The sequence below is a fragment of the Dipteris shenzhenensis genome, chromosome 10 (genome assembly GCF_047967505.1).
Source record: "Dipteris shenzhenensis isolate YYH24624 ecotype China chromosome 10, Dip_SZ_1.0, whole genome shotgun sequence".
Taxonomy (NCBI): Eukaryota; Viridiplantae; Streptophyta; class Polypodiopsida; order Gleicheniales; family Dipteridaceae; genus Dipteris; species Dipteris shenzhenensis.
The window spans coordinates 4,181,343-4,206,934 of NC_141605.1; the positions used below are offsets into that span (position 1 = coordinate 4,181,343).

The following is a 25,592-nucleotide window of genomic DNA, read 5'->3' on the forward strand; positions in this document are numbered from 1 at the left end:
ATATGAGTTGGAGCTACCTAGGACCTCCAAGATTCATAATGTTTTCCATGTGTCCTTGCTGAAGCAACATGTCGGACATCATGTCCAAGTCCTTCTTGAGCTACCACCTATGGATGAGGAGGGCCACATACTCTATGTTCCGGAGCGCATCATGGGTTTCAGGGATCACGTACTCCGAAACAAAGTCTACACCGAGTATCTTATCAAGTGGTAGGGACTCCCTGAGGATGAGAACTCATGGCAGCCAGAGAGCATTGTCCAGGACAACCCCTATCTCCTACCGGGCTGACTATTATTTGTTGTTTGCTGCACCTATTTAACAGCCCGCATATGAAATTTTGAGGGCAAAATTCTATGGGAAGGGATGGCTGTAATGAAGGGGAAAAAGAGGCCAAGTTAGAGGCCCTTTAGGTGGAAAATGTGGAGGGACTATATAAGTCTCTATCCACCCCCTACTATGTACTTTTTGATGTGACATCTAATCCTATCTACTCTTCCTTCCTCCTTCTTGCCTACGCTCACTCACTCACTCTCTCTCTCTTCCCTACTCCCTCTCATTCTCTCCCTCTCTTTCCTACCTCATTCTCTCTCTCCTACCCCTTCTCCTCCCTTCTTCCCCTGTCTCTCTCCTCTTCTGCCAGTCTATCCCCCTTTCTCTAAATCTGTCCCTACCCCCTTCTCTACAGAGGAGACAAGCCACTCTTGCCCAAGCCACGGGTGGCCTCAGTCCATTGTCATTCCTGAAGGAGCGGCAAAGACAAATTGAAATAGAGATTGTCCGCACCATCATTGAGTGCAATCTCTCTTTCCATGTGCTTCGATGTGAACGGTGGCGAAGAATGGTGAAAGCCATAGCCTTGGTTGGTCCATGTGAAGGGTGGGATGGAGTTAGCTACAACGACACGCGTACTAAGAAGCTAGATGAAGAGAGGGAGACAATCAACAAGTCTCTCGAGCCCTTGTGCGCCGGGTGGGCTAAGTATGGGTGCCCCATTCTCTCCGACAGATGGTGTGATAGAAAGAAGAGAGGCATCATTAACATTCTTGTCTCTTGCCCTCTTGGCACATACTTCTTGCGGGCTGTGGATGTGGGAGAGAAGGGAAGAAAAACCACCGCCTCCTTTATCTATCGTCACATTCGGGATGCTATACTTGAGGTAAGTTGAGAGTCATGTAGCAGCTGGCTTCTTTATATTCTTTGATCTCCATAAGCAAATCTACTTCTTCTTCTTGAATCTTACAAGCTGAAACTTGTCATGTAGGTCGGTCTCTTAAATGCGGTGCAAGTCAGAACGGACAATGCCTCCAATTGTAGGTCCATGGGTCGCATGCTTGAAGGGGAGTTTCCCTCAATAGTGTGGACTCCATGTGCTAGTCATTGCCTTGACCTTCTCATGGAGGACATAGGTAAATTGCTGTGGGTAAAGACCATTGTGAGTGACGCTTGCTCCATTGTGAGCTTCATCAACTCCAAAAACAAGCTTCTTGCCATCTTTCGTATCTACTCCGACTTGGAGCTCAAGAAGCCATCAAAGACACAATTTGCTGCTACGTGGCTACTTCTGTCTGAGTTGGGTCGGAGTGAGCTCTTCAGATATCCAAATCCTAGTACCCTTGAGCTTGTTGGTTTGTCTAAGAATCTTGGTTCTTAAAATCTTTTCTTTGAAATAAATCTGTGCTTGGTTTCCCTTTCGAGTGATAACACTTATGCCATTTTCATCCCAACTGATTTGTGGCCCTGCCTTCCTGAGTTGGATAATCTTTTCCTCATCAATACATTCCTCTTCCTCTTCCATTTCAAAATAGCTAAGGCAACTATCTTGCAATCCCCCAATACTTTAAATCTCTTTGTTACTTGCTATGGCTTGTTGCTCTCTTACCTCTGTGTAAACATCACATTTATCGATCTTGTTTTATATTGTTGCTGTAATTTCCTGTCCCATGGATTTGAGCTGAGTGGTGACCATTTCTTGGACCTTGGCTACAAGCTGTGGTGTAGGAGCTATAGTATTGCATTGCTGTAGGACTTCTTGGATTACCTCCTGTCTGCCTTCATTCTTCATTTCTGAAACTGTCTTCTCCAAGGCAGCAATGCGGAGGTTTGCATCTTTGAGTTCTTGTTGTAGGAAGTAGATCCGCTCATGTGGATCAAGCTTGCTTTGAAATTTGTGAAAAGTCAAGGCATAAGGAGAAGGTGTCAACGCCATGGCAGCGTAGGATGGCTTCTTGTTAGCTGGAGTCGATGGAAAGAGCTTCGTCTTCGGGAACTCCATGCTGGGAAAGACTTGTGTAATCCAGGATCCCTTTGCTGAAGCTAACACCCCAGACTGAGCCAGGGGTTTAGCTCAGCGTGAGGTTGGGTTGGATGATGACTCCCCTGCTGTTGCGAGACCTGTTGCAGGAGCTAGTTGGCGTTGCAAGCTAGGGGGGGGGGGAGGGAGAGAGAGAGAGAGACGCTACGGGCTAGCAGGGAGAGAGAGAGAGAGAAAGAAAGAAAGAAAGAAAGTGTATTTTTGTCCACTAAAGGCCAAAATGGGCCCATGGGACATCAAGAACTCTGCGTACAAGATAGCACAAAATCAACGTGCCACAAAGAAGAGGCATCGTCGAATATCATCTAAGTGCTACGCAATACAATGCAAGTGAAAGTACATAATGTCAAATCCGAGCCTAAATACAAAGTAAGCTAGATGCAAGGAAACCGCCCCTGGGTGCAAAATGGGGGGATGAGTACAATATGTCAATGCAAAGATACAAGTCCATGTATCACGGAGTCTGAGAACCAAAATAATACTGGAAATCTTGTCCATCGGCTCTGCCTCCTGCTATGAGAGTACAAATCTGAGCAAAAGTGAGGTGAGCGGTTGGTAGGGCGAGATCTCCATGAGTAAGTCTCCTCCGAAAAGCTGCCATCATCCTGGATCGTCTGGAGATGAAGCGGCGAGTACGTCCCCTATGTAACAAGATCCTGCGGCGTCTACAAACCATCTCATATGTACATCCACAGGGTGGAGGCGTGTGTCCTGTGTGAGCTCTGACCTCCTCGTGCTCCTCCTGATACCTGTCATCTGGTATAGCGTGTGTCTGAGCTCTATCGGGCTGGGCTCTATCACGCTCCGGTCTGTGCTGATGGTCTCTGAGGTAGTGTCGTCGAAGCATAGTGGCCTCCCTGACATAAAGAGCTAGGCAATGCTGATCCTCATAATCCATCACTCGTGAGAGAGGTCCAAAGCCATCCGTGAAGAGACAGTGGAATCTCCCTCTGATCTCATAATATAGCGGGCATCTGCAAATGAAGTGCTCCTCTGACTCCACCTCTCCCATGGTGCAACAAGGGCAGATCCTGGTCTCTCGGCCTGGACGCCGTCCATCCTCCATGCGTCGCATCCTACCAGCCTCTATCTCGAGCTGATGCGAAGAGACTCTAAGCTGGCCAAGGGCAATTCTCAGTGAGTGGGACATGTGGATACCTGTGTAGCCTGGTGGAATGACAAATCCATCCTCTGAGATCCGAAGGAAGTGGTCACGATATGTGGCCATCTTCGTCGGAAGCTGCGTGGGATAAATCCAAGTGCGGTACGTATGAAGCTGTAGCAAGTATGCTCTCGTGACCTGACTAAGCTCGTGGCGAGTCAACTCGAGATGAGGGGCATCTATGCTGTATCGGAAGGGAGGCAGTCTATCCATGTCTAGTCCAAGAGATGTGAGCCACCTAGTGAGTCTGAAGTACCAGCAGTATCGGGCCCCAGATCGTGCCAACTCCATAGAAGATGCAAGTGCTAACCATGGCAACCGAGCTCTGCCTGCTGCTGAGTCTCCAAACTCCCTAACCCTGTGCAAATACATGACCGACTGAAACGCTGCATCCAATGCAAGGGGAGTAGCTCCAAACTCTGCTAGCATGATCTCGTGCGGAACTGTAGCCTTGGCCCTAATGAGCCGAGAGAACATGATGATCTGTAACCTCTCTACTCGTCTCCAATCTGCAGCGCCAAGGTCTCTAGCCCAGAAAGGAGCTGCATACATCGCAGCTGGTCTCACCAATGTGTCAAATAGCAGGGATTTCGTATCGGGATGCTGAAAGTGGGACTGAAAACACTGACGCTCAAGATGAGCCAACGAAGCATACCCTTTACTAATCCTATCTCGTGCTGCATATGTCATGGTAAAGATCGGTCCCCTGAAAACTGCCCCCAAATAAGTGTACTCTCTAACAAGCTCAATGGGCTGTCCATCATAAGTGAAGCAAAACTCATCCGTGCTGTAGATACGATCAGAGGTGTTGAAAACCATAACCTTCATTGAAGAGACGGGAGAGAACAAAAGCTAAGGTATCAATCCCATGGATTGAATACTCCGCTTGCAATCCATCATGATCCTTAGCTCTCGCGTTCTTCAATCGGTGGACTGCTGCACGGACACTCTCCGGTGTGAAGAGACTAGATGAAGCTGGCCTAGGGGAGTGGGATAAATCGATATCTGGCTGATCTGGAACATCGTATAGAGCTGAAGTATATGCAGACCAGACACGTGGATCTGTGAGGGGGCTCTGAGACTTCGAGCGGAGGAATTTTCTCCAGAATTCCTTGGAGTCACAGCTGAAAAGCAAGCTTCTCAGCTCCTCCTCATTCCGGGCTAGAAATTGGCGTTTCTTGCGCCTAACCAACCACTTGTAGTCTCTCTTGGTTTCGGCAAGGAGGGGAGACTTCTCCTTGGTCTCAAGGTTAAGTTTCCTGCGGAGTTCCTTACACTCCTCGTCATACCAACCGTTGCAAGGAACAAGACCAACCGGTGGGGGACTAGACGAATGACATGTGGCAGGGAACGACATGTGAGCGGCAGAAACGAGTGAAGTATGTACAAGTTCCCACCGGTCCCGCGTGGATGGTAGAGCATCTAATAGATGAGGACGGAGTAGGCGGCTGAGGTTCTGGCTATATACATCATCGAACTGGTGGTCGAAATGAACCTCGTAGTAGGGTTGGCGGTCGTGATAACGAGGGGGAGGTGGGTCATGGGAGACGTGAGTCAAAGTAAAGTGGATGAGTGCATGGTCGGCAGAGGGCATGAAGGGGCTAACAGTAAGGCTATGCATGGAAGGGACTAGAGTCGGGGGACCTATGATGTAGTCGATCACGCTAGTACCACGCCCAGAAGCAGAAGAGAATGTAGGCATGGAAGACTGTGGCCACCTGGACAAGCCGTTATAAATGACCATACTGTGCGAGGTGAGCAGCTCCAGTAGCTGACGTCCCTGATCTGTGGGCTGTACTGTGCAGTCTGATGAAGTCCGACAGAGGCTATCATCGTGAAATGCTGGGAGTATGACCGGATCCTCCATGAAGTCATAAGTGAAGGCCTGTCTGTCTGAGGTCCTCGCGTTGAAGTCTCCTAAAAGGATGACTTCTCCGCGACGTGAAAAATCTGCAATGTCCGCTGAGAGATCCTCAAATATGGACTGGCCTGGTCCAGTGGAAGAATAGATCGACTGCGCCTGGGGGAAGTAGCAAACTGCAATAAAAAGATCTCGCTGAGGGGCCCTGCGGCAGATGCGTACCCACAAGAATCGGGCATGTGAATCTGCTCTCTCCACTGTGATGATCCGATCGAGATGCTCTCTGTACAAAATGGCCACTCCTCCAGATCCTCTCACTCCAAATGTCCGGGCATGCTGCCTGAAGGCAGATCTCCATGTATACCCTGTCACTCGTGGCAAAGGTCTCTCTGGACTCTCGTGTGTCTCCGTGAAAAAGATGATATCTCTCCCAAAGAATGCCCCCCGTAGATTGCCTGGTTGTGCTGTAAAAGAACCATTGCAGTTCCATACAGCGATGCGTAGACTATCTGACGGGTGGTGTGTCCCATGGGCCCTGTCCCGTCAAGCGGACGGGGCAGGAGGTGGAGGTGGAGGTGGGGCTGTATCTGCTGGTCTGCCATCACTAAGCACTGTGGGAGCACGCCTCAAGGTGCCTGTGATTTGTCTGCCATCCCTAATCACTGCCCACTTGCCCTGAGCTCGGGCTGCATCTCTCTGAGGCATGAGCGCCTTGCGCTCCTCAACCTGTATCTGAGTCAAATCCTCGTCCATGGAAATCTGTGGGTGGTCTCTGAGTGTCCCTCTCCTCCTGAGGGCAGCTAGACGTGCCTGGGCATCTCTGAATCTGATAATGAGGGGCTGCTCTCTAGTAGGATCCCTCCCGACTCTATATGCTCCTACTATGCCATGATCCTGTACTCCCAGTGTCTGAGAGACAAAGGTCACAGCCTGTGTCATCGTGGACTCTGTCGCCGAGGGCAAGATACCACAAATGCGAATGTTGAGGGCCTTTGTGGCCCTCTACTGTGACTCGACCAATGTAGCTGATACAGTAGATCTCTGAGGCTGTGATGGCTGACGGCGGACGACATCCACCCACTCGGTGGCTCTCTGGACCTCTGTCTGAAGGGAGGTCAAACGCTCCTCAACCGTTGCTACTGCTGTAGTGGGAGATGTATCCATGTGCTGAACGCGAGTCTCGATCTGCTGCACTCGCTCTGTGTGTCCATGAATCTCTCCAGCAAGAGTCCTATGGGTCGCCTGTAAGACCTGAAGATCTGTCCTAATAGATAAGACCTCCCGATCCTGCTGTGTCACTCGATCAGCAAGAGATGCAACCTGAGCTGTAAGTAGAGAAATGGTCTTGTCCTTTCTGTGAAGCATCTGAAGTGCAGCTCGGAGATGGGTCTCAAAGTGCTGAAGCTCTGGCAGGATGTGGCGGCAAGGACAAACAGTGCAAGGCATGGAAGGAGAAAGAGAGGGAGACAGGGGGGAAACCGGTAAGGTGGGTAGCGGGGATGAAGGAGAAGGCTGGAAAGGGGGAGAGAAAACGGGTATCGGGGAAGGAGAGGAGGGGATGGGTAAAGTCTGTAGAGAGGATGAGGAGGAGGTAACCTCTGGCAAAGTAGGTAAAATAGGCAACAAAGGGGAAGAGGTGACAGAGGGCTGTGAGAGGGAGAGAAAAAAGGGTGGAGAAGGGGTAGGAGAAGAAGGAACCTGAGAGGGGAGGGGTGAAAAAAACTGCGGGTATAAAGTAGCTATGGGCGAAAGATGAGATAATGGAGCTGAAACCGGTGAACCTGCGACTGGGAGTGCGGGCACTGCGCTGGGCGGAAGATGGGACAATGGAGCTGAAACCAGTGTACCTGCGACTAGGAGTGTGGCAAGTGCGGGCAGTGCGCTGTCCTTTGTAGAAGATGCGAGTCCTCTTCTACTATAGTGCAGCATCTCGGTCGTGGCGGCCATTGATGTTGCTGCTGTTGCTGCTTCTGTAGCATGCTTGACGGTGTTGGCCATTTTTAATTACGGGAAGCCGGCAACATTGAAAAGCGGGAAGAAAAGTTGGGGTTGGGGCTGCCCCCCCAAAAAAAAAAAAAAAGAAAGAAAAAAAAAAGAGGTGGGGTTGGGGCTGCCCCCAAAAAAAAAAAAAAAAGGTGGGGGGGGTCGGGACTGCAAGTGCGAGGGGGTGAGCGGGGGTGAGCGGGGGGACTGAGCGGAGGGGTGAGCGAGGGGGGGGGCTGAGCGGGGGGGCTGAGCGAGGGGCTGTGAGGGCTGTGGGGGCTGAGCGGGGGGGGTGAGCGGGGGGGGGGGCGGGGGGTGAGCGGGGGGGGGGGTGGGGGGACTGAGCGGAGGGCTGAGCGAGGGGTGAGCGGGGGGGCTGAGCGGAGGGGTGAGCGGGGGGGGTGAGCGAGGGGTGAGCGGGGGGACTGAGCGGAGGGGTGAGCTGAGAACGGGGATCCGGATTCTAGAGAGATCCGGAATTGGGAACCGGAACAGAGAGTTACGGGATCTAGAACAAAGACTTACAGGATCCGGATTCAAAAGCGGAGAGAGGGAGAGGGTGAGAGAGGGAGAGGGTGAGAGAGGGAGAGAGGTGTGGGGGTTGCCGGATGGGCTACAAGGGACTAGCGGAGAGGCTACGAGGGGCTGTGAGAGACTGGCAGCGGAGAGGCTACGTGAGGCTGAGCGGAGAGGCTATGAGGGGAGAGGCTGAGCGGAGAGGCTACGTGAGGCTGAGCGGAGAGGCTACGAGAGGCTAAGCGGTGAGGCTGAGCGGAGAGGCTGCTGCGAGAGGCTGAGCGGAGAGGAGACGGATAGGCTGAGCAGAGGGGAGGCAGATAGGTTGTGTGGGTGAGGGAGGCTAAGTGGCGGGGAGGCTGAGAGGGGAGGCGGAGTGACGGGGAGGGGAGGAGAGGCGGAACGGGCAGGAAGGAAGGAAGGAAGGAGAGAGAGAGAGAGAGAGAGAGAGAGAGAGAGAGAGAGAGAGATGATATGGAGTGTAGTGGTGTAAATCACCCATCCGATATATATATATATATATATAGAGAGAGAGAGAGATAGAGAGAGAGAGAGAGAGAGAGAGAGATGATATGGAGTGTAGTGGTGTAAATCACCCATCAGAGATAGCTCCCTAAGCGGTTTCCTCTTAAGAGAAATGTAATGTATGAATGTGACAAGTCAACGATTGCACTAACTGATATATTAATTTTTCTTACTCCCCTGCTCTTTTGGGCAGGGGTAATGTTATCTTTCTTATATTTTGTTGCAATATTTCATTTATGAGATATGAACTTATGGTGATCTTAAGATGGTTTGTTATAATGTAAATGTTCTGCTGCTTCAGGTATCGGAATTTGAGGAAGCTGCTTTTTCTGCACCTCTTAATAAGATTGTTCGGGTAAAAACAAAATTCGGATGGCATCTTCTTCAGGCTCTTTCAGAAAGGTTTTCTTGATATGTTAACCTCAAATTACATAATTGGCATACTTAGTCACAAGACTGGCATCCATGAAATGATAAGATTTATGATTTACATCCATTGGATGGTGGCTTGAAAGTAATTATTTGTTATAAGCCCTTCAGCCTTAGAATTTGTTTTCAGGCTAAATTTAATGATACAAAGATGTGAGTGTGCTTAAGAATAGAAGAAATGCATATGGATATCAAAAGCGGCCTACTGGTGATGCATTTTGTTCAACCAGCCTTTTCAAGTGTGGTTTTTTGGAGTTCCTTTGGTTAATATTCTAGAAGGATGAAAGTTTTGGTGGGGAGGGGGAGGGGGAGAAAGAAAGAAAGAAAGTCTATTAACATCCACGGGAGACCAAGAGGTCTATGGGACAACATGAAAGCCATCTAGTACATCAGCTTAGGGAGGGCGCAGGGCAGCTCCCAAGGAGTGCAAAAGCAGCTCCATTTATTTAGAGAGTACCTATATTGTAGCCTAGATAAAACATACACACATATATATAGTTGGCCTTACATCAGTTTAAGACCGAGAGTCTTTTGGTTTAGATTTAAACTCTCTAATGAGTGCTATCCCGTCTCGGTAGACTGCCCATTTACCATCCTTCCTGGCAGTCCGAACCAATTCCAAGGAGTCAAATATGACTCATCCGAAGTCGATCCAAGGATTGAACACACTACACACACAACGACAAGATCACAACACAAACTGACAAGTCTGCTCGTTGAGAGAGAGAGAGAGAGAGAGAGAGAGAGAGAGAGAGAGAGAGAGAGAGAGAGAGAGAGAGAGAGAGAGTTTATTAAAGTCTTTGAAAGATCGATGGGTCTATGAGACTGTGAAAAATCCTCATACAAACAAGTTGTGTGGGTGGAGCTACTAAACGAGCCTGCACTCCAATGTAGAATGCAAGTGATAAGTGCTGAGTGCTACATAGTCATGTCAGAATGATAAGTATTGAGTGCTACATAGTCATGTCAGAATGATGATCGCCTACACAACACTAACATCCTCATCATCAGAGCGTTGAGGGGGATTGGGTAGTGAGGGCATAAAGTCAGAGATAGAGTGCTCGCGGCCGCCTGCGGACGTGGTCCTATGTCGTCTCTTAGTCGTAGGTCTACGTCTGATAAGGGCTACAGTGACCCCTTTCGGTGGAGCCCCAACTTTGAACAGAGAAGAAATACCCTAAGCATGATTTGTGCATCAACCCTCTATCTGAGCTGTCGTGTCGTTGGCTTTGTGTCTCGATCATGGCGGGGCCTCGTGGTGTGGAAGCCCGCACGGTCTGCTGGCTGGAAGAACTCAATGATCGAGCTCTGAGAAGAGTCTATCAAGGAGGTGTGTTCCTGTCTCTGTGATTGAAGTAGATGCTCCCGGTGTTGACTGCCTCGTGAATGAAGGTGGCTAAACATCTCTGGTCTGGAAAGGAGAGAAAGCGGGACAATATTCGAAAACTGTCTCTGAAGAGGCAATAGAAGCATCCTCGGATCTCATAGTATATTGGGCATTTGAAAATGAAATGCTCCTCTGACTCAATCTCCTGGATGTCACACAATGTGCATATGGGTCTCCCCCTAGGCAAACCCTCAATCTTGCCACTCTTGATGTGAAGTCTATGTGAAGAGACCCAAAGTTGCTCAATAGAGATCCTCAGTGAGTGGAGTAGGTGGATATGCGTACATCCTAGTGGGTTGATAAAACCCTCCGTTGGGCTTCATTGGAAGCTCGCTCGGTCCCAACTAGGTCTTGAATGTGTGTAGCTGCAAAAGATCCTCATGAATGACCTGGTTGACCTCATGAGATAGGAGAGGGGAAAAAGGCACGTCAATGCTATACTGGAAGGGGGGAAGTCTACCCATGTGGAGTCCCAGTCGCTCAAACCATCTCTCTGTGCGTGCAAACCATCATTTTATGACTTGCTATTGATAGTGCCATAGAGGATGATAATGCTAGCCATGGTAATCTGTTGCGTCCAGAAGTGCAATCTCTGTACCCCCTGACCCGTAATAGGTAGGTGATAATTTGAAATGCTGCATCAAGTTGTAGTGGAGATGACTCAAACTCAACTAGAATGATCTGTTGAGGAATTGATGGCTTACTGCGAATTATCCATGATAGCATGAGAACCTGTAGGTGCTCCACTCGAGCCTACTCTATATCTGACAGATCCGGTCCCCAACTAGGGCTGCCATACATCCCTGTTGGGCGGACCAAGGAGTAAAAAAGCAAGCCCTTGGTCCATGGGTCCTAAAAATGTGAGCGGAAGCATTGCCTCTCTAGTCTGGCCAATGAAGCGTATCCTCTGCTCAGTCGGGCGGGCCTGCATCACCGGTCTCATAGTAAAGATAGGTCCAAAGAAGATAACTTGTATATGATGAAACAACCTCAACCAGAAGACTGATGGGTTTATGAGACTATGAGAAACTTGATACAAAACAAGCTGAAAGAGTGGAGCTACTAAATGAGTAGCAACACCCATACTAAAAGCTAAATGCCACATAGTCATAATAACATTAGTGATAACATCATATTGATATCAATATGGTCATTTCCATCATCATTACCACCACATGTCATCATAGTACAAGGCGAGATCCGGTCCAATATCACAGTTGCAGCCCCTCCCCTTGAAGGACGGTGGGGGAGCGGTAAGATATAGAGTGTCGTCGATTGTCTGTATGGGTGTGGCCGGCTCTGCGTCTGACAAGGGCTATGGTGACCCCTGTCGGTCGTGCTACACCCGTGAACATGGAGGGAATGTCCCCAAGTGTAATCTGTGCATCCATCCTTTGTAGGGTGTGTTGCGTTGCCGGCTTTGGATCATGTCCATGTCGGAGGCCCACGGGGAGAGCCTGTGGTTCGGTTGGAATAACTTAGTGATTATACACAGAGAGAGAGAGAGAGAGAGAGAGAGAGAGAGAGAGAGAGAGAGAGAGAGGTGCACATGTTATGACTGTACACTATGTTGTATTGCAATGAATTTGAAGAGAGGAGTGTAGAAGAGATGACTAACTATACACTATGTTGTATTGCAATAAAACTGAAATATATAGATGTTAGGGTAAGAGCTAGGGTTTGTCCCTATGCCTTATCTCTATGGTGCAATTTACATCATTCTCAACACCCCCTCTACATTGCATGGTAAGTAAAGGGTGCCTGTACAAGATCTTTTTGGATTTTTTGGTGCACATGATAGCAACCAAAACTAGAAAAGAAAAACTGAAAATATCATCATAGTATGTGCACGTGTGAGCACAATGACTATGCCAACTAGAGGAGCAATTATGGTTCTTGCAGATAAGAGACTTTGCTATGTAGAAATGTCCCATTTACGTGAAAAGCTATGATAGTAAAATGCTGTGGCATATTCCACGGAGGAAGGCTTGATAACCTGAATGACCTGAATGCTTGTCGTGAGCTTATCAAGAAGCTGAGTGTCAGAAGGCCTAATAGTTGTGATTGCAAAATAGAAATCAGGAGATGTCCCAAAAGCATGTGAGCTGTCGAATGTCCATATGACATGAATGAATGCTATGTAGTCAAATTGGTAGTCTCGGATGACACCACAAAACTGCATCAAGTATGGATTGTCCAAATGTAAGACTTATATTCCCCAATTCGCTCTATGGCAAAGACTGACAATATCAACTGTATTGTGGTAAGATTGAACTGATGCTGGAATGGCTTCACGTTGAAGAATGATTTACTGATCTGAAAGTGGTGGTGACAATTGAATTCGAGAATGATGCATTGTGGCATAAATGAGCTGATGTTGAAATGTCGTGAGGACTGATCTACCGATCAGAAATGGTGGTAACAACCGAGTCCATTGTTGAAATGTCGTGAGACTGATCTACTGATCGCAAGTGGTGGTAACAACCGAATCCATGACCAATGGATTGTGGCATAAATCTTTCAAATGTGGTGGAGGTAAAGGAGCCTCATGTTGAAGGCGTCTTTGTACATCACAAAAGTCAAACTGTGCGGATGTAGATGGAAGGGCCTCATGCTGAGGGCTTGCCTGCAAATACGCATGGTCAGAAGATGGATTTGATCCATGTAAAGCAGGTAATGAATTTCTTTCCTTTTTCTCGAGACCTATGAGACAAGTCGTAATTGTATACCAGAACATATCCTGTGGAAATAAAAGGATTAAAGTCACGAGTTTCATCCGGAGTCATAACTGGAATATCATCACAATGTGAATGGCTCCATGCTGGAGACTGTCTAGGGCTCTGTTATAGAGGGTTACCTATTCGTCGTTGAGAGTATCTACCCATGTGAACTTCGAGATGCTTAACTGTGGAAGGTTGCTGAAAACGGATGTTGAATGTGTGCATTCATAAACTTGAGCATGGAATGCCATGGATTAAAAGCAAAGAAATCTGAGCTGCCTCTGTGGGGCTTATGCTCAACTTGCTCAATCTGTAATACTCCTCTATAATATTCCTCTCGAAACAAATTTTTTTGTTAACCATAATCTAAACTTTGTGGATATGAGAGGAGCTCTCAATTATGTTGGAGCAACTGGATGCCAAAGATCTAACCTATAACAAGACAGTGATAACAATATGTTGAAAATAGCCAAGAGGCTTTACTATTGCTATATGCTTTGACTGCCAATGGGAGAAATGCATCTACTACCAATCAAAAATTTTGCATCCTCATCAACATCCTTAACGAATCTTTGCCAACTATGGCGATGGGGTGAGAGAGTGCTACTTCCTCCATCTTCCACAGACGCGAACATACGACAAGAAAAACTTGTGGAAACACGTAGGATGAGCAGGACAATCCTCCAATTTCAAAGCAAAGCGGCATGCGACGCTGCTTGCATGTGCGTGAGTCGTTGATTGCTTTGTTGCATTGCTGCTCCATTACTGCGTCATATGCTTGCTTGCTCTCTTGCATTGGGTTGCTGCTGTGTGTTTGCTCCTTAGGCTCTGCTGCTTGTTTGTATGTGGCTTGTGTTGTTTGTTTGTTGTTGCTCAGGCATTTTTAACGCTTTTTGTGTTTCTTGGCTGTAGCTGCCACTTGCTTTAGGGCTTTGCGTCTTTGGCTGCTTTGTTTGTTGTGTTGCAAACTTTTCCTTCCACCAAAATGTCCATGGAGAGAATAAGAATAGGAGCAAAGGGGTCCTGATTGCTTAGATGTCCATTGGACTTTCACATGCAAGTCTTGATGGGCTAGATATGCATGCAAGGTTTCATCTGACCAATCATCTGTACACAATCCATTGCATTGCTTTGAATGTGCAATTTTCTCTTCAACATGTGGCACACATTCTACATCATTCGGCTCCCCAACCATCAAACATTGGATGCCCACATGGCATTGCACACGTGTGACTTGATGAGATGGACACACATGTAACATTTTCCATGGGTGTCCACCAAACATAACCATTGCACTACATAAAATATTCATATTTTCCATATGTAGTCTTTTGCATTCTGATACATAAAAAGGACATTTATTGATGTGTCTGGTCAATGTCGCGTATTGCAGTCGCTTTTGTGTGCTGCCTGGATGTAGCAATGCTGCTTAGGTCGCATAGTGCGTGCTCTTGTATGCTGCTGCGCTGTTGGCTCTGCATGTGTGTCACGTCTACTGTCTTTGCTAGCTGAATCACTGCTGCTTTGTCTGCTTTAGTTCCTTGTTGCCATGTGCTGTAACTGCTGCTTGTGTGTCTCGTATGTTGCTTGCTTCTAGTGTGCAAAGTGATGGCATGTGTCGATTGTTGCTACGCAATGTACCAAGAGCTAAATGCTTTGCAACATGGACTTTGACTAGGATAGCCCTCGGCAACCGAGGAGAAAAGGTGCCAAGTTCTCCCTTGACTTTTTCTCTCTCAAATAGAAAGGTTCGATATAGAAACAGTACATCTCAAAAAACAAACACTCAATAGCTCACAAAACCTTACAAGGAAGAACACTCAAGGAGGATAACACTCTCTCCAATAGCTTGGAAGGATGAGTGTTTTGAAGCAAATCAGAGAGGAAGAAAAGCTCTACAGTGTGAGCTCAATAGAGATGAAGATGCCTCAGAAGGAGGGATCTTGCCTTGCTGAAAGCAAGGGCTTGACATTCATGAAATGAATGGGAGCACCATAGGCTCTGATACCATGTTGGAGGATTAGATAGATAGATAGATAGATAGATAGATAGATAGATAGAGAGAGAGAGAGAGAGAGAGAGAGAGAGAGAGAGAGAGGAGTGCACAAGAGAACTTAACACTGTCGTATTGCAACAAAACTGAAATATGTACATGTTTCACCTCTTAGGGTTAGGGTTAGGGTTTGTCCCTATGTCGTATCTCTATGGTGCAATTTACACCATTCTCAACAAGTTTCACCATCTAGATTTGATTTGTGGTTATTGAGGTTGTTAGGTTGTACTTTCTCCCTACTCTCTACTGCCCTTAGTTTCTGAAGAATTGATGACTATTGGTACATGTGTGTGTACGAAAGTACGTGTATGCAGTACTATTGTATGCTGGAGCTTACACTTTCTATCTTTTCGAGTAGACTTTTGTGAAATTGAGACCTGTAACTTCATCCGTGTAAACTTCTCATTGAGCCTTTTTTTTCTAAACTTGAAGTTCAAGAAATGCAAAATAGATTTTGAAGCGTCAATGGTCGTTCTATATAGTGGAAATTTGCTCCACAAAGATTGAAACAAATTATTTCTTCCAAGACAACATTATTGGAAGCTCAAAACATGAAGCTTTATGAAGGGGCCAATGTGGGAGCCCTTATGTTGACTTTGGTTAACTAAGAATAAGTTTTATTTGTTTTGCTTTTGCTTTGCATTGGTAAAAGAGAACTGTGGGGATGCCCACAAGGGACTAGGATTAGTCCAAGAACTAGGAATGCATGCATTTTGCTAACCTCTAATGGGTTAAAGTGTTGGAAATTGTTTGTCCAATATGTACGACCTAAGAGAGTGCAAAAAGGACCCCAGAGGGGGGGGTCCAGCCCTTATTTCTGGGCCCTAGTGTTGCGTGTGGTTTTCTCTCTCCTTCCTCTCCCACTATTTTATCGCGAAGGATCTTTGAGATAAGTGTTGCAATTCTAAATTTCAGAATTCAGTTCGGGTTTATTGATTCTATCGCGAAGATTATGTAGAGTATTGCATATTTGCTGCGTGGAAGCGTCTGCTACTTGTGACAGTGGTATCAGAGCATGGTTGTTGCCCTTTTGAGAGAGCATCGATGCTCAGACTAGATTCAGTGCTTGAATCTGGAGCTAAGAGAGTGACTTTCATGATTTCATCTGAAAGGTCAGGGAAAGAAGTCGATAGTTGGTACAAAGTACTACACTACTTGCTCATATCAGACGTTTTTCAAGGTGGTCAGCAAGCGATCCTCAAGGTGACCAATAAGCGATCCATTGGGCGACCAATAAGCGCTTATGAAGGCAAATGGCAGGGCGATCAATCACAGCAAGATTTGACACAAATTTGTGCACTGCAGTACAGAGGTGGGCTCATGCCCATAGTAATGCGCAACTTGGAAGAGTTTAGCACAGATCAAGATTCAATGCAGATCAAGGAAATTATCTCAAATAACAGTTTAAGTGACAATCAAGGCAGACTGTTGGTGTGCAGTTAAGCACATGAAGAGGTGTCAGGAAGGCAATTTCCTTGAAGGCTTCCTATGTTGATCACCTCTTCATAGGTTCAAGGCTTCTAGGATTCAGAATTCCAGGATTTACAGGAAAGCAGAAGTAAATACAAAATTGATTTAATCATAGATCAAAGCTATATTTTAGGGATTTTGGACAAAACCCAAGCATTGGACATAGCAAGATGACGATTTTGCACTAAAAGTTTTTCTCTAGCTTGGATGTGCTGTAAGAACGTTGGAAGCACCTCTCGGTGGCAACTTGTCATTGGAAAAAAAGACATCTAAAGGTAAGAATTTCTTGTATGCTTATAAAGTTTGTTTATCTTTCTAACCCTTGTATCTTGTTACAAGGAGAAAAGTGTGTTGTTCCTTTGAATGTTTCAGGGATAGGGAATATATATTTGTATATATTTGATTCAAGTATGGCTTGAAGAGTTTATTTACATGGGAAACATGTGAGTTTTGTTTTTACATGGGAACAAGTTTCTTTGAGATTCAAAGCCAGATCTCAGTTAAGGGAGGGGGATGCAGATTTCTTTTCAGCTACTGCACACCTATATGTTCCAAGTTATATTATCTCAGTTCTGCCAAGCATTTCGCTTCTATCATGGAACCAGTTTCTTTTATTTGGTCCAGATTATGGACTCACAGTATAAATATCCTTATGGATATTGAGAAATATACACTTGGACCTTTTATGATCCGTGGTTTTATCAAGTGCAAAAACTAGTCTCCCAAAGCTCCCAGCTAAGATGATTGAAGCATAGTTTGAAGAGTTCTCATATAGGAGGGAATAAGTACCTTGGAGATTTGAGGACAAGACCCACTGGCGGGTAGTATATTCTAAGTATTTTAGTTGAAGTCATGAATATGGTTTTATTCCATTATGATACAGCTATATGTTTCTAGCTATCTCATCTCAGAGGATTTCAGTTATGAAATTCAGTATTGTTTTTTTCTTATACAGCATGACATGCAGGATCTGAGTATTGAATAAACAGAAGACGCATGATATGTTCAAGAACCAGTTTTTATTATGATGACAAAAATTCTATATGGTCATTATCGACCCAGTATTTTCTTTAGGATTCAATTATTCAATAGTTTCCATTGGGATTATTTTGTGCAAGAACTCTTATGGTTTCTCATGGATTATTATGGCCAAAGCAACGCAGTTTTACACTTCATCTGTCAGTTATATGTCCTTTTGGAAAGATTGAGAATCCTCAAGTTTATGTCTAACCAACATGAAAAGTGTTTGGTAGGATGGATGAAACCACTAGCTCATAAAAGACAGCAAAATACCTTCTCATAAGCTCTCTCAACTCTCTCTCTCATTCCCTCACTCTGCAAACAGCTAGGGCCCAGGACAACATGTCGGGCTGGACCTCCCCGAAGGTACTTTATTACTTGAGAGTTCAGCGTGAAGCTGCTCATACAAAATCAAAAACGTGAATGAAATTACATGAGCTCGTAGGCTCTCTTTCTTGGCAACAAGCCACTTGTCAAATTCTACAGTACTTTTCTAATTACATGCCACTAAGGGCAACTCTGGAGTCTTCAAAGCACTCGGTCATGCGAACCGCCTCTTAGATGCTTGTTAGGCTCCATAGCGCTTGGGAAAAATAACCCTTCCTAGTATCTACAACAATTAATTAAAGCGCACCACCATGGCACCCATTAATTGTTAGCGCTTTGCATGCAAATAATACACTGTGGACTAATCCTAGTCACGGTGGGCGTCCCCATTGAACACATGTGCACACATAACACATATATAAATATATATAATCTCTGGTTGATCGGAGTCAACGCTCTTGATCATAATTAAGGGGATTTGACCAAGGGTCGAGGCATCTTAATTATAGTTAGGTCTCTCCAACTGAAGTTGGCACAACTCTCCAACCGAAGTTGGCACATCTTGGTTAACCATAGTTAACCTTCTTGGTATAAACCAAGTCTTCTTGACCGAAATCAAGCTTACTTGACCAAAGTCAAGTATCTTTGACCGTAGTCAATTCTTTGACCAATAGAAAAACTCTTTTGACTATAATTAACCCGAATGGAAAACTCTTTAATTATGATCAAATAAATGGTCAACTGTACTTTGACTTAGGATATTTACATTGTGGTGACATCCCCTCAGCTTCTATTAAGTTGACCTCAATTGAAAAGCTTTCTTGTAAACATCCAAAAGCTGTGGATGATCGGACAACATGTCTTCATCCATCCACTTGGCATCCAGTGCCGTATAATTCTTGAATTTTACAAAGTACCTGTAAAATTCCTTGCCTTGAGGGCCTTTGCGTACAGTATGGTACACAATCTACTCTGGTTGAAGGACCTCCTCCAGTTCATCCACTTCTGGGGGATCCTCTGATATTGCCTCTGTAGGCTCTGGCCCCTGAAATTCTTTAGAAGACTCACATGGAATCCATTGTGAATCCTCCAACGCTCTAGCAATGCTAACCTGTATGCAACCTCATTTATTCTTTCTGTAATCCTGAAAGGGCCATAGTACTTGGGAGATAACTTTGCATACACTTTCTGTTTGCCTTTAAACTTGCGGAGCCTAGCTTTCTCGAACTTTAAAAGTACCCAGTCCCCTTCCTTGAGATTTAACTGTCTCCTATGCTTATGTGCAGCTCTTTTATGCTTCTCTTGAGACCTTTCAATTGCTGTCCGGACTTGGCTGTAAGTTGGCTGGAGGTCTCTCACAAACTGATCAACTGCAAATATTTCGTCCTTGGTCCTCAGGATAGGTGGCAGAATCACCTTCCCGTAGATGACCTCAAAGGGGGATTTCCTTGTAGAGCTGTGTATTGTATTATTGTAAGCAAACTCTACCAATGGTAGGTACTTTTTCCAGTCTGAATCTTGGTCACACACGTAGCATTTCAGCATATCCAATGCTGTAGAATTCGCTACTTCACTTTGACCATCTGTCTGGGGATGGAAAGAAGAAGAAAAATTAAAGCTCTCTAGAATAGACTGGTCATTCTGGGATCTCGATCATTGATAATGGACTTAGGCATACCATGGTGCTTAAAGATTTGTGCCATGAAAAGCGTAGCCATATGATCTGCCTTTATGGTTTTGTGAACCGGAATGAAATGAGCTTGCTTGCTGAATCTATCAATGATAGTCCAAATCCCACCATTCCCTGACTTTGATCTTGGCAAATAAAAAGTGAAGTCCATTGTAATACTTTCCCACGGTGCTTGAGGCACGGGAAGAGACATAAGTAGGCCAGGTGCCTTCCGTCTATCATACTTCACTTTCTGACACGTAAGGCATTCAGTAACAAACTGATGTATATTTTTCCGCATCCCTGGCCAAAAGAAAAACCTCTCTAATGCTAGAGTTGTTGTTCTAATTCCTCTATGTCTAGCATAGGGAGGTGCGTGGCATTTCAAAATCTTTTTCCTCATCACCTGGGTGATGCATAGGTAGTCATCTTTCATTAAATACCCATCTTTCATTAAATATCGCTCCCTCATGCCTTCCAGGTCCTGATGATAAGCAATGGTCACATTGTTGACCTGGGGTCTTCGGGACAAGGCATCTGCCACTCTGTTCTGAACTCCTGAAGTATGGACAATCTGAAAATGATACATTGACAGCATATTTGCCCATTTCATATGCTTCTCAGAGAGTTTTGTTTGAGTTAGAAAATATCTCTGACTTTGGTGATCTGTTTTAACATTAAAATCTGCACCCAAAAGGTAATGCTTCCATGTATTTACAGCATGAACTACAGCCAACAATTCTTTTTCATAGATTGCCAGATATCTCTCAGCATCACGCAATCTTCGGCTTTCATATGCTACTACATGTCCATCCTGATGTAATGCAGTCCCAACACACTCTCCATAGGCATCGCAATCAATATCAAAAGGTTGATAAAGATCCGGGACTACAAGAATAGGTTCTGTATTCAACTCCTCCTTAAGTGTATTGAATGCTTTCTTCTGTGACATTCCCCATGTGAAGGTTGCATTTTTCTTAGTAAGGTCATGTAGTGGAGCTGCGATATCAGCAAAATGCTTGATGAATCTCCTGTAATAGGAGCAAAGTCCCAAAAAACTACGGACTTCATGCACAGTTTTCAGCTCTGGCCATTCTTGGATGGCTCGGATCTTTGTAGGATTCATCTCTATCCCATTCTTGGATATTATGTGCCCCAGATAATGGATCTTTTTAAAAAAGAATTAACTTTTCTTGCTATTGGCGAAAAGCTGATGATTTCGAAGTCTTGAAACACCAAAGCAAGATGTTCCCGGTGCTCTTCTTCTGTCTTTGAAAAGACTAGGATATCATCAAAGAAAGTACCCGTGAAGTGCCTATACTTTCGGAAGATGCGATCTATCATTCTATTGAATGTGGCTGCAGCATTTGTCAACCCAAAAGGCTTCACTAAGTATTCATACAACCCAAATGTAGTGTGAAAAGCTGTCTTATGCACATCTTGTGGTTGTATTCTGACTTGATGATAACCACTCTTCAAGTGTATCCTGCTGAAAACTATTGCTCCTCTGAGCTGGTCAAGCACATCATCTATGCGTGGTATTGGAAATCTATTTTTGATGGTCATCTTATCCAATGCATGATAATCAATGCACATTCGAAAAGAACCATCTTTCTTCTGTACTAAAAGTACTGGTGAGCAAAAAGGAGACGAACTGGGCTGAATCAACCCTTTGGACAGCAAGTCCTGCAGTTGAGCCATAATCTTTTCTCTTTGAGTCGCATTGACTCTATAAGGTGGTCTATTTGGTGACTCACTACCAGGCATTAACTCTATCTGATGATCCTCTGGTCTCTCTGGGGGTAACTCCCCTGGCAAAGCATCTGAAAAACAATCTTTAAAGTTTACAAGAAACTGAAATTTATCTTTGTCTGCATCATTCATTTCAGCATGCTTATCATTTTCTTTTTCTTTTACAAAAACCATGTACGCGGGAATTGCAGACTTTATTGCTTTACCACATGTAACATCGGATACAATGGGGATAGTTTCCCCTTTATTCCTGGCAACTAAACGCTGGTTTTTCGCCCTATGGATAAAACTCAGCACCCTCTCAGGGTATTCTATCTTTACTTCCTTTTGATGGAACCACGGTGTACCAAGTACAACATCATGCTGCTTGAGAGGAGAAATTAGGAAGTCCTCTTGATCTACGTAACTCTGCACATGGACACGAAGCTTTCCAATCAAAGGAGCAACTTGCACTGGATTCCCCTGGAACATTTGATCAGCATCAAGAGCTTTGCCTAGCTCTTCAGTTTTAATCCCTAATCTCAGGGCTAAATCTTCGGATATGAAATTGTCTGTAGACCCTGGATGAAATAGGATTAATGCTTGCTGATCTTTTACCTTCCCCCATGATAGCAAAAGCTCTTTTTCCTTTGGGTCTGAGGTACTACCCAAAACATCTGGGACTGCTCCCACCATTGGTCTCAGTGGTACTTGTGGCCTTTTCTACTCCTTAGAACCCGAAGGTTTCTCAGGGCACTGGGCAACCATATGCCCCTCTTTCCCACATCTAAAGAATTTTCCATCTCTGCAAAATTAAGCTATCTGTTCAGGAGTGAATGGGGATTTGCCTTTACATGACTTTGAAAGCTAAGTACCCCTCGGCTTCTAAGGCTAAAACCCTCTCTTTTCAACCTTGGGATACTCTTTCTTTTTTGATTTTGAAAAAATCAGGTTTCTTCCTTTTAGTACCTCCTGCATGCAAGGATAGCACTGTGGCTGGATCTTATAACGGCACGAGACTAGCTACTGAAGCTGAATGCATAATGTCATGAATGTTCTTTGCCCTCAAAGCATTCACCACTGCCTGAATTTTTGGACTGAGACCTGCTCTGTACTTTATCATTTGGGTTCTTTTGGAGATCTTTTTGAAAGGTGCAACCTGCAAATAAGCATCCCAAAACTTTTGGTTGTACACATCCACTGTATCTCTTGCATCCATATGCAAACTGTCCCAATCTTGAAGAACATGATCTCTAAACTGTTTAGGCATGAACTGTTGGTAGAAGGCTTTCTTGAAGCCCTTCCACCTCTTTGGGGCTGACCCATCTGTGGTCTGTGCACTCCACCATGCACTAGGTGTCGTTGTCAAGTGCAAATTGACCATTCTCAACTTGGAGGATTTTGAAATTTTTTTTGTATCAAATGCAGCATCAAATTGTCTAATGAACTGCAATGCTTTGTTTGTATGACCATATTGGCCATTATAGGTCATAAACTTGACAGATTTACCTCCATCTTTGAATTCCTTGGTCTTGGAAGACTTGCTCTTCCTAGACTTCTTGTGTTTCCTTCTTTTCCTGGATGATTTATCTGATGAAGAAGAAGATACAGAAGTTGAGCTCGAGGTAGACGGTGAAGGGCTTGAAGATCGGTGATGATGCCTCGATCTCTTCTTGCTATGAGACCGTCCCCTATGAGATCCCTCTCTCTCGGGCTGTACACGAGAGTGTGCCTCTGGCATTGGCACATCATAAGTTGCATTAGGCATAGTTTTTGCTTTAAGCAAATGTTGAGCTCTTGGATCCCTTCTGAGATTTTCCATCTCTTGCATACAAATGCATACCATCTGCTCAAATTCTTGTTGATTTTGCTGCACACTTCTCTGTCTTGGATGTGCATCCCTATCTTGTGAATCCCACTGGATAGGTGATTGAGCCATTCTCCTACAACTTGTCTGAGATCTGCAAGTTTCTCACACACACTATGTATGAGCCCAATATCTCACCCATGAGAAAAATAGTGAATATAGAGACAGAGACCTCATAAATCTGCCAAATAACCAAAAATGTTTCCCAAATCTGTGACTCGGGAAACGGAGCCGAAGATGATCTGAAATTCTCCCGAGGAGGTTCCTAGAACACGGGCAATGCCAAAGCAAATGAGGGACAGTCTCTGAAGGAGCCTGATATCGTAAACACGTGGATGGTGCAATGCGACGTTTGGTAAGTGTTATTCCCACTGACAATGTGCCTGTCATGCATCTCCAAAGAAAAAGTCTTTGTTTCAAAGGCATTTTACACTTCATAATATCCAGAGATTCTTCCGCCACCATGAGAGGGGCTTCCTGATATGCCACAGAGTACTAGCATATTGCTGAATCCATGGGGCAGGCTGAAGAAGCTTGTAGGCTTTGATGGAGGTCAAGGCAGGCAGAGGAACATGATGAGAGCTTGTAGCAGAGGGTTGCAATTGCCAATCCATAAGCTTGTCTGTGTCAGCCACAGGAGGAACAGGTAGAAAAGGATGTAACAAATCAGCAATTTTCTTCCATATCAACCTATGATGCATTCCCAATGCATAGGAAGCAGTGGCCTGAGTAAAAAGATAAGACAGAGCCCTGATCATCTACCACATCATTTATGTATCTAATTCCCAATTTCATGAGATTGTATGCCCGAACAGGTTCCTGTAAGGCAAGTGGAATGTCAAAGATGGCACTCCAATGAATACTTTCTTTCCTCATTGAGTTTGTCCCCGAGCAATTATCGGGAGCCCATTTGACCTTAGAAAGTACTTGTTTCCAGTCAAGTATCAGAGCAGTGGAGAAAGGACAGCCAGGTATCTTTCCTACAAATCTCCCAATGACAACCTCCCAATGATCAGTAGTCCAATGACCATAAGCAGATGTCCTCATGTTGACACACATGGATGCTATCATACAAGTCCATGGCTGTTGTTGACGGAAAAAAGTATGGAGCATAGTCGCCTTCCTTGCAAGTACATGATATCTTATATTGAGGACATTAAGTCCACCATGCATCCTAGGAGAGCACACCATTTCCATCTTCATCAGTCTCAATGCTTTCACAACAGTTTTTGTCCTCCATAACAACTCCATAGCTTGAGACATAAAGGCTGAAATATCTCTGGAAGACCAATGCAGCAAAGGCAAAAAGAACTGGACATAGGACATTACAATAGACTGTACTATTCTGAGCCTGACATGAAGTGGCCAAGTAGAAATTTTCCAATATTCCAGTTTATGTTGAAGTCTTTGGAAGATCCATTTTAACTGTTGCTTCCTGGTGATATGCCATCCTATAGGATATCCCAAATGCCTGACTACATCTTTGGAATGCACCACCTGACCTGGCCAGAGAATAGAATGCCAGTCACATTGTTTGAGGGGAAGCAAGGTAGATTTATCAAAATTGACATGCAATCCCTCTGCTAGTCCATACAATGATAGTGTGGTCATAAGCATGTGAACTTCCCAGGGAGAATTCTATGGCATAAAGAAGGAATCATCAGCATATGCTTGTGCCAAAAAAGATGCAGCCCCAGGGATTTTAAGACCAGTCATCTATCCTGTGTTTGTAAGATGATCAAGATACAGTAAGAGGGGATGGGTCGCAATGGCATAGAAGAGAGCACTAAGAGGGCAGCCCTGTCTAACTGATCTACCCAATGTCCATGACCGAGATAGATGACCCCCAAGAATGCACTGAGAAGTAGAGCCAGAATAAAGCCAATAAACTGCATTCGCTATCTTGGGACCAAAGCCCAGCTTTGTCATGATTTGAGAGATAAAATCCCATTGAACAGTGTCAAATGCCTTAGCAATATCTACCTGCAATATGAGCACATCTTGATGAGAGTACTGAGCATATTCAATTGTAGTCAATGCATTGGAGATATTATCATGGATTTGAGAGAGAAAATCCCATTGAACAGTGTCAAATGCCTTAGCAATATCTACCTGCAATATGAGCACATCTTGATGCAATGCATTGGAGATATTATCATGGATTTGTCTTCACGGCACAAATCCATACTGATGAGGATGAAGGCCCGCATTCAGTATCCCATGAAGCCTATACACAATCATTTTGGCAATGAGTTTGTAAACTACAGGCATCAAAGTAATAGGCCTCCAATCTGACATATGGTCACACAGATGTTTTTTGGGCACAAGTTTGACTATGCCATGCTTCCAAGGGTGCGACAACTGATTTTCTTGCCAGGCAACATTGATCATTTGCAAGAGGACATCTTTCAAATCATCCCAAAAAGAAATATAAAATTCCACCTTAAGGCCATCCCAGCCAGGGGACTTGTGTTTGCTGAGGTGGGACAATGCATTATCAAGTTCTGTGTCAGTAAAAGGTCTCTCCAATGTAAGAGCATCATCCATTTCCACTATCTCA

At 45.0% G+C, this 25,592-nt stretch overlaps 2 protein-coding genes across 3 annotated transcripts in view; both read left to right on the plus strand.

Annotated features, from left to right (window-relative positions):
- LOC147897285 (rhodanese-like domain-containing protein / PPIC-type PPIASE domain-containing protein) overlaps positions 1–25,592 on the plus strand; it is a 100,328-nt gene that overhangs the window by 21,097 nt on the left and 53,639 nt on the right. For both annotated transcript variants that reach the window (XR_015541683.1, XM_087380465.1), the window contains exon 4: positions 8,661–8,761. Coding sequence is in view for 1 of the 2 variants with exons in the window: in XM_087380465.1 (XP_087236591.1) it covers positions 8,661–8,761 (101 nt within the window). In the remaining variant the exon portion in view is untranslated. The remainder of the gene's footprint in view (positions 1–8,660; positions 8,762–25,592) is intronic.
- LOC147897286 (uncharacterized) lies at positions 840–1,652 on the plus strand. Its single transcript, XM_087380821.1, has 2 exons — positions 840–1,157; positions 1,263–1,652. Exons 1-2 carry the CDS (start codon positions 840–842, stop codon positions 1,650–1,652), a joined length of 708 nt encoding a protein of 235 aa, XP_087236947.1.

Bases quoted from the DNA above. Each gene is read 5' to 3' on its own strand.
- LOC147897286 (XM_087380821.1), top strand. From the start codon at position 840: ATGGTGAAAGCCATAGCCTTGGTTGGTCCATGTGAAGGGTGGGATGGA. The intron at 1,158-1,262 runs GTAAGTTGAGAG...CTTGTCATGTAG, and splicing joins TTCGGGATGCTATACTTGAG to GTCGGTCTCTTAAATGCGGT.